We start from the raw sequence: 9,574 nt of genomic DNA on the forward strand, positions 1-9,574 counted from the left end.
AGGCTTTTCAAACGCCGCCGTCCAAAGGCGAGGGCTAAGCTAAGCCTACCCCCAGACGCCGCGCAGCAGCAGCGGCGGCGGGGAGGGCGGGGGCCCGGCCCGGCCCCGGCCCCGGGCGGCCGGGAGCTGACCAGGGTGCTGCAGGCGGGCCCGCCCCGCAGCCCCGGCCGCGCTGGGCTGGCGCCTCCGAGCCGCCCCAGGGCCCCGCCACCGCCCAGGGTGGCCAGTCCGAGGGAGAACACCGGCCTTTGCATTTAGGCGCTGCTTTTGCCTTTCCAGAACCCGAGACCGGGAGCTGGCGCTGCCCATACGCACCAGGGAACCAGGTAACAACAGGACGAGTAATTCTCTTTTTTAACATAAGCCTGTGCTTTTCTCACTCACTTTATGTACCACACACATGCCCAAGATGACGTTCTTGAATGGATTTTACATCATTTACTTCTCTGAAAAACATGGTCAGTGCTTTTCCTATCCCTTGAAACCCCACAGTTGAATAATTATTAGACAGACATTGTCTGTAATTAATACAAGTAAAAAGAGCAAATACTCTGTGATCCAGACTTCAGCAAGTCTGTAGAATGCCTGAAAAAGCACATAAATAAATAAAAATTTACTGTGCTTGCAGCCTTGTACTTTAGAGATGCTTCTCATAGTATTGTACCGTAGCTTAGGAAATCAATTACAGATGCGATTGCGGGGGGCATCACAGGTCTCTCCCAAAGCCACGTTCCAACTACTTTGGCCGGCACTGGAGTGCAGCAAGCTGTCTGTACAGTTCTAGAAGACACTACTCACTGTGCAGATGATGGGCAGTAATCCTGGCCCTAAGACCACGACTTAGCATCTTTAATATTAATCCCTGCTTGCACATGGCAGAGATGTTCTCTCTTTTAAGCACTCAGAACTAAGGATACCCCCAAACTTTCTTGTTCCATTTTTGGGCTTTCGGTATTGCAGAAAATGTTTCCATACTCAACTGGTGTTTAAACATTTAAAAAAAAAAAATTAAAAATTCATACTTAGTTTTATCCCTCTGATATTTAACACACAACTGTCACTTATGCCCCTCATTAGAAGCAATGTTTTAGATTTGCTATTTCCAATATCTGAATTCACAGGTGCATGGCATTTTTCAGAGTATCCGAACATCTTGAAGAAGGAGTTTGTGTTTATCCAACGTGTTTTTCAGTAGCTTGTGCTTCATACTGGGAGCTTGGCTGGTGCGACTTTCAAGTTGCGTAGAACATGGTGTATTCAGTCATTTTTCAGCTTTACATTGCTACAATAACCAGTGGGAGACAAACTGCCAACTACCTTCAACTTCCGTTTGTAACATACCTTAAAAATGATCTTGAATACTTTATTTTCCAGTTAATTGCTATAATGGCCACAACCATTTCCTGAATAAGGCATTTAATTTGCAAAGTCAGAAGCCAAAGAGGAAGTTGTTCACTAAAAGCTGGTTAATTGTCTTCTGCATCATGAAGCGCTTAGAGAACCCCATCACTGGGGGCAAGTCTTTCTTGCTAATTGTTTTCTTAGTTATTTTACATGATTAATCATAAACATTCCAGTTTATAGCCACGAATAACAACAATCATTATGGAAGGAAACACTAAGTTAATCACCACCAAAGCCCTCAAAAAAAAAAAACCAAAACAAAACAAACCACCAAACAATCAAGAGTCTTGCTACTTCAGCTTGACCCTGTACAAGCAGTTTTGGAGTTCAGTATGAAACCAAGCAGCCCTTCCTTCTCCTGCTCTTCAGGTCTGGGATTTCACCACGCTGAACACAGTAACAACAAGGTCCTGTGAGGGGTATTAATTGAAATGCCATGGGTTTCATACTATGAGCAGGTATTTACAAGGTTTTCAAAGGTTAATTGAAAACAGCAGAAGTTGTACTGTCCTAAGTGACTAAGACACCTTTCAACCCCAACTCCAAATTAAATGTTTGATCCGAGGTGTTTTCATTTTTTTCTAGAGTTCTCAAACTGCAGGTGACAGAGCCTTTTACATGCAGAACGTGGGCCACTCCTGTCTCCTTGATTCACATCCCAAGTGTCTGTAACAGATAGATGTTGCAATGAGATCGTTGCCTTGCTTCTCTTCATTTGAAGGCACATGTTCCTTCAAGAGAACCTATCTGATCAGCTCGTAGAATACAAGTCCAACAAGACTGAGATGATGCAGGCCTAACAAGTGCAGGGAAGAAGGTACACATGACAGTTATTCACACACTACAAACAGCTCAGCACATAAGAAACATGCCTATCTGACACACTATGACACTCATCGTTTTTCACCATTTCCAAAGTACCCCGAGGCAAAAGTTTATTTAGTTGTAGGGTTTTGTTTTGTTTTAATTTTGGTGTTCTTAAAGACAAGACTTTCATCCTTAAGCTAAATCTTCTGTACCAGACCACAAATATTTGGCCATACAAAGGATTAACTCAAACAGTCAGGAGCCTGAGCCTCCCTGACAGGGGTTCAAAACATCTTGCCACAAATTAAGCTTCCACGCAGATTTCTGCTTGCTGGCTACTTTGCAACGGCTACCAGAATACAGCCATGTGTCATGCAGAAAAAAACAGACATGTCAACCTTTCATCATCTAAAAGGACATACGCACCTGAATTGCTGTTTTGTACCACACGCCCTCCACTACAATTAACACGTGCCGAGTGAACCATGCACAAGAGTTATTATAGTTACAAAGGCACTTGCAATGTTTTGCTTGTACTGCATTTTTTTCCAGGACACAATAAGGAACTCCCAAGTAGAGGGCAAATATGTTTTTCTTGGAGAATGCAGCATCTACATGAAGAGCAACTGAGAAAACGAAGACATTTCCCAAGAGCTTACGTGGAAAAAAGTCAGCAAGCAAAAGAATTTAATTATTGTCATTTTACCTGTATAAGTGTTACTTAAAGTAAGTTTTCTCCTCCAGCTTTGACCTTTCTGCAGTCTTTCTCATAAGTTTTACAATGAAGTCAATCGTTCAGTTAGACCACATTGTAGCGTATTTAATTAGATGTAGCTTGACACCTTCCTCTGAAGTCAAGATATCAAAGTGTCAGAAGATCCTGAATAATTAAACCTTTTTTTTCCGAACTGTTAAAGCCTGACACGCACAGAAACACAAGCAAGAGAACTGCGCACACTGAATCGAAGACTGAAACCTACAGATCCTTTACTATCTGCATTAGTACTAATTCACCACCACTTCCAAGAAAACAGAGGTTTGGAAATAGTCAGCCCTTATTATTATTACCACACTTGTAGCAGACAGCATAGTGGCCAAACTTCTCTGTGAAAATTAAACAGATCCATTTTCTGGATATTCCAAAAGAAGTCTGTCGAAGTAACTAAGTGATCCATGACAGACTGTGTTGTTCCACCATAACCCATACTGCCATCTGGAATTTCATTTATCTCCAAGTGGGTTTGAGAAGTTTCGGGCATCAAAGACCCAAGTCCCAAACCCAGCTTCACAGGTCTGAGCAACTTATCTAGCAATTGATTCCTTGGAAGGGCTGTCTCATGGAACAGAAACAGCTTTTTCAATAAAGCAGGAGAAACAGGGGTCAGTGGTTCCAGGCTTGTTTTAGTTACAAATAATTAACAATGACCCTAGGCAAACTTGCACTTGTTCCCACGGCCAGCGATGCAACACGATTCCACCACCCCTCCCTGTCCTACTCCAACAACTCTGCACAGTACAAAGGGGAATAACTGTGTGATTACTTCCAGGATACGCTAATTTTTTTTGAAGTGTTTGAAAGCAGTGTCACTTGCTTTTTAGTAAAGAATGCAAACAACTGGAATTTTAAAAGAAGCATTAACACACGCAGATTAATCTGTAAAACTTTAACTGACTTATACACATTAAGTATCTGAATGCCAAATCGTTCCTCTTGCTCCCAAGGGCCACAGAGTATTTACGAACGCACTTTGACAAGACATTCTTAGGAAAAGAGCGTCCAGGGAAAGCAGCAGCAAATAAGAAATGGATGACCAAAAAATCACTCTTGCATGTCACAGGACAACACAAAGAAAACAAACTTGTGAAATTGCAAAGCCCTGCAGGGCAAAGGCATGTTCACAGGAATTTTGCAAAAACTCATCAGCTCAACAAGCTAGTGAGCAACTGAAGACACCGAGACTTGCAGAGCTTGGGAACTTCAGGAAGAAGCTTCACAAAGGGCGTGCCATATTCCTTCATACAAAACCAAGGAAGTTAACTTTTATTTGAAATTATATGGATGTAGAAATGGCTACCAGTTGTTTCCAGTTAATGGTAAAAAAACATGCAAGTGAGAAAAAAAAAAAAAAAGCTTCACTTAAATTCAGTAGGAAATGAGCATCTATGGACATAGTAAGCCTAACATGAAAAGTATCAGATTACCTACTGAAAACAGGACTAAAAGTACAAAAGATAAAACCCTACAAGCATAGTTAGTGCTGGTGGAGTTCTTCAGCAAACACAGAGCGTTTCTCTACTTTGGCAAACAAGGTGCTTGAAAGCATGTTGCCTTTACATATCTGGAAGTCTGGATTGATTGGGTCAGCAACAGCAGAAGCAGCACAAAGCAGTTACCATATGAAAGGAGACAACCAAGTTTTCTCCTTCATTACAAGTGAGGAAGAGGCTCATGTTTCTGAGCTGTGTGCTAGGAAGCAGTGGAAACCCACTGCATCATGGCCGTCCTGAGTAGTTAGGAACAAAAGAACAAGTTTTGGGTCCAAATATGCAATTACCATGCCAAATAGGTCATATAGCCAAAGGACAATAAGCTATCCACTTGTTGTAAGGGTCAGGCAAGAGGTAGAGCAGAAAGATAACCGTCTAAGAAGGCGGATAACGTGGCATCTGTGAATCCAGATGACCAGATGCTTCCCATCAAATCACCTACAGCAGAGAGTACCTGTGTACTCATACTCAAAACTGAGAGCCAAACTGTGATCCACTGATAGAAAACTCAGTACAAAATGCTGGTTTATCTTTTCAGTTACCAATGGCACTAAAGACAGCTTAATATGTAAAATCAATCCTTAACATCGCTTGTGAGCCACGATAAGGGTCACCGGCACTGTGCACATCGTAGATGGGTTGAACAACTCCAACGGAAACAAGGAGAGTCCCCCAAATAATCCATCAAAAAGTCTTCTGTGCAATGGAAAAGGCTTTCCGTATGTAACAGTTCAAGTGATCATCACAAATGTATGCATACTGCAATTAATCTCCTGTAACCAACATCCTAGCTGCATACACAGGAGCAGTCTTTCTGTTCAACACCATCTGAAACTGGGTGAAACACTAGACTGTCGAGCAGCTGAAGTAAAAGCGCAGTAGGCCTATAGGCGAGAACAGCATTTTCCTCTCCAGAAATCACGCAAGTAAACCAAGAATAATATTAGCAAGTTTTAGGTACGCCCTTCTGAGATCTGGAGAGTAGAGGCTTTGAACAGGAAGAATTCTTTGAAGGCAGCTCACTGTGCACCTCAGAAATGAACCTAGCCTATAAAATAAAGCAAACCTGAACAACTCTGCAGCAAAACAACTTTTCGAGCACACTGCTACAAGACACCATGTTTAAAAGTTAATTCTCATCTACAAAGAAATACTCTCTGCACAGCTATAGTCTAAACGTTACCTTATTTGATCACAGCCCTCAATGCGGCACAGGACTGCAAATTTTCAAGTTCATTGGCTTTGAGTTCACGCAACCAAAGCACAGAATAAAAACCGACTATTGAGTTTCACTTTCCAATTCCTTGCCACAGCACCTAAGGCAGACTGCACACTCTGCAACTTCGACATCCGTGCCGGTTTAATAAATAGTCACCGATTCGTGAGCCCTCCACCATGTATCGCAAACTCAATTTAGCAATCGGAAAGCTTTTTTTTTTTTTTTTTTTTTAATTCCAGTTACCAAAATGAGAACATCTCTTTCATTTTATTCAGCCAATTAGCAACTGCGATGCGCTTAGCTTTTGTAGAGATAAGCCTTAACTCCACGGCAAACAAAAGAACAGCACCGTGGCTGTTTTGCCACTATAATGAACCTGATGCATAGACTTAGTATTTCAAAAACCTCTTGCCTTAGCAGAAATGCCATACTGTAAGTCCTTTCTGGGCCAGAGGTGAATGCCTGTCACTTAAAAGGCCATAAACCAGAAACGGTTGCTGGGGAGGTGCTGACACAGCCTTTCACCGGCGCAGATCACCGCTCTTCGCCTGCCCCAGCGACTCCGGCGAGGGGGGAACCACACCACGCAGCCCGACAGCTCAGCGGCGCTGAGCTCTTGCTGCGGGCCCGGAGAGAACCCGGACGCTCCCATTTCAGTCTCGCCGGGGGGGACGGGACACGGCAGCGGGGCAGGCCACGCGTGGGCCCCTAACCCCCGCGCACCGGGCGCTGAGGCCGCCTGGCGCGGCCGCGCGGGGCGGGGCGGGGCCGGGCCGGGTCCCTTCCCCAGGCAGGGGGCGCGGCGCGGCGCCCCACGCGCGGGGCGGCCCGGGCCCGCCGATCCGCGGGGGGCGGCAGCGCCGCTGCCCGGGCCCGCCCCTCCCCTCGCCGCGCGGGGCCCCCACAGCCGCCCCAACGGCCGCCAACGGCCCCCGGCCGCGCGCCCTCACCTTATCGCTACCCGCCTCCTCTTCCTCCGCCGCCGCCGCCTCCTCCTCCTCCTCCTCCTCCTCCTCCTCGGCGGCCGCCCTCCGCCGCCGCCGCGCCGACATCGCGCCGCGGGAGCCCAACGCCCACCCGGCGGCGAGCGGGCTCAGGCGGGGCCGGGCCGATCGGGACGGGGAGGGCGCGGAGGCCGCGCCGCGGAGCCCGGCCGCCGCCTCCTCCTTCTCCTCCGAGGAGCCTGGCGCTATGCCCCCCCCCGGGGCGGGGGGCGCTCTCGCTGCGGACGCCGCCGCCGCCACGGCTCGGGGGCGCGGCCGGAGCCCACCGCCCCGGGAGCGGAGAAGCGCCCGCGTCCCCGCGGCGGCGGCTGGGGCGGAGAGGGCGGGGCGGTGTGGCCCAGGTGCGCCCGGCGCCCCGCCCCCGGCACTGGCCCTGCCCCCGCCGGCGCAGGGGGCGGGGCGGGGCGGGGGCAGCGAGCGGCCCGGTCCCCGCCCGCGGCCGTGCTTCCCGCCACCCCCCCGCGCCTCCCCGCAAGCCCCCGCCACGCGGGCCTGCACCTCAAGGTTGTTCTCTCCTGGGTGTGGGAATGGCCCCGGCGTGCTGCGTGCCTGCGGTCCTTCGGTGAAATGCCCGGGGAGACGGGGGCGGGCATCTCCGCACAGCCCTGGAACCAGCTCCCTGTGGACACCCGTGGGCGCCGGTGCTGGCATCGCTGGTTGCCTGTGGAGTGCTTGGCTTTCCTCTGGGATACTTCTGCCCACCTGCTGTATGTCCATTTAAAAAAGCAGGTTCGGTGCGTGCCCTGTTCCTGCCCCACCATGCCACGCACCCTGCCAAGCACGGTGCCACCGGCCTGTACAGAAACATACCGCGCCTGCCTAAGAGTTCACAGTGAAGAAAAACGCTCTCAAGGGCAGTTACACGTGCTCTGTAACAGATACCACACTGTCAGCTCTATCTCCCTCTCAGAATAGCCACTCTCTGCTGGACAGGCTACCCCAGGAGCTGCGCAGAGGGTGGCTGTGAAAGGCACGCAGTGCACGGGCCCTCTTCACCCGAGCTGCACCTGTGCAGGAGACATCGGGGGCAGGCTTGGGTGCGCAGCAAAGCGGAACGCATCCCTGTGCCAGGACAAGCAGACCCTGCTGAACACCGTGACCTGACGAGCTGTCCGGAAATCACCCCTGTCAGCTGGGACTTGCCACAGTTTGGTGTCATCCCAGCTCTCTGGTCCAGTTCAGATGACCGTGTGGGAGTGCCTCTCAGCTCTAGCACACTGCTGTTGGGTGATCAGGAGAGCAAACGCTACCTTCGCTTCCCAAAGCCTGCTCAATTCCTCCGGCTGCCCTGTTACAGTGCCCGTCCCGCTCCACCATGTTTGTATGGCTACTGACAGTCTGGCCATGGCAACAGCCGGCTGTCCCAGAGCATTCCTGTAAAGACACTCAGTCTAGATGTCACCTCGGTGTCCACATGCTGGCTGACTGTGTCTGCAAACACAGGGCCAGCACCTTTTGCAAGGCAGCATCTAGCAGCGTCTGCTGTCATTTATGTTATCCCTGTGGTGACTGGTTTCACTAAGCTTGATTGGTTTAATCTCATGATTTAGTTTTATTATGTAAATAACATTGTTATTATGTCCCTCCGAAGGTATGCTCGGCATGTTTTTAATGACAACTCCGTGGTTCAGGAAGTCAGAGTGAGCTGCTGCGAGTGGACACAGATTATGGCATTGATAAACCAACTCCGACCTTGCTGCTGAGAAGCACGGACCCTGCGGTGTTCAGGAAGAACAGCCGTTTCTATGAAATGTTTTACCCGTGCACCGCTGACAGTGTCAGGAGGTAGCATTCCTGCAGCGTCCCTAAGCATGTGCAAAAATCTGGTGTGCTAAGAGAAGGGCTGCTTCAGCAGCAGGCAAACCAGAGACCCAACACCAGACCAGACAGGCCACAGAAGCACAGTTTCTGTCATCGGGTCCCTTATGGATAAAGGTGACAGCGGCAGCCCACTACAGATCAGCAGTATGGCCATATGGCCTGGATCCTCCAGCACTTCACTCTTACTAAGTATAATTGTAAATGTATTTCTCCATAAGTGAAATATTATGGGGGAAAATGGAGTTAAAACTCAGCACTCCTTCCTCAGAATATACAAGGGTGGGAAACAGTTCTGCAGCAGGGAAGGAACCAAAACCATACAGGCTGAGCTGCAATGGGTAACAAGGTGTCCTTTCCACTCCCTCCTCTTTCAGTATGTTTCTACTATTGAGTTTTCCCTTGCAGATGTTTCTCCAGCAAAGCTTTCAGAAGAAACCAGTTTCCCTTACTTCAAGCGCAAGACGTGCACTTACTCTGTTGGCCCTGCAATGGGACTAGCTGTCTAGAGGAAAGCATAGAAATGTATTTTCTCTGCGCAGAGAAAAGAAGTGCTTTGCCTGGTCTCTGCAGCTTTGCCACCTGTGGTGGCTGCAGCGCATGGAGCAGACATCCAGGCTGTTTTCCCCAGTGCACGGATCCCACATGTGGGTCAGGAGCCTGGGGTGGGGTGGACACCGACTGCCCTACAGCCACCATGGGGCAGCCAGGTCTAGCAGAAGAAGTACATGCCTTGTTATAGACCTTCCTGGTAAACCTGGCCTAGCAAATACAGGCCTGAGAATGACTAGATTCTACGCTTTTGCCACGGAAAAGGCCCTTCTGTGGTCAACAAGACAGAGACAATGCTTCAATACCTGCATAAAGATCATTAAGCAGATCTTTACATCCCATCCAGGAGAGGAGTAAGAGCCTCCATTTCTCCTACATCTTTGCTCCATCCTTAACCTGAACAGTGAAGGGGAAAAGAATTCTCCTAGAAAAGCTCGGAGGAAAAAATATTTGTTTAGCAAATGGCGTGATGGAAGAAAGTAACGATAATGGCGAAGGAGGA

At 48.9% G+C, this 9,574-nt stretch overlaps 1 protein-coding gene across 1 annotated transcript in view; it reads right to left on the reverse strand.

The window, feature by feature from the left end:
- CDS1 (CDP-diacylglycerol synthase 1) overlaps positions 1-6,750 on the reverse strand; it is a 33,786-nt gene extending 27,036 nt beyond the window's left edge. The window contains exon 1 of the mRNA XM_075709409.1: positions 6,649-6,750. Coding sequence (XP_075565524.1) covers positions 6,649-6,750 — 102 coding nt within the window. The remainder of the gene's footprint in view (positions 1-6,648) is intronic.
- Positions 6,751-9,574: the final 2,824 nt, after the last annotated feature.

Source organism: Pelecanus crispus, chromosome 4 (assembly GCF_030463565.1).
Source record: "Pelecanus crispus isolate bPelCri1 chromosome 4, bPelCri1.pri, whole genome shotgun sequence".
NCBI lineage: Eukaryota > Metazoa > Chordata > Aves > Pelecaniformes > Pelecanidae > Pelecanus > Pelecanus crispus.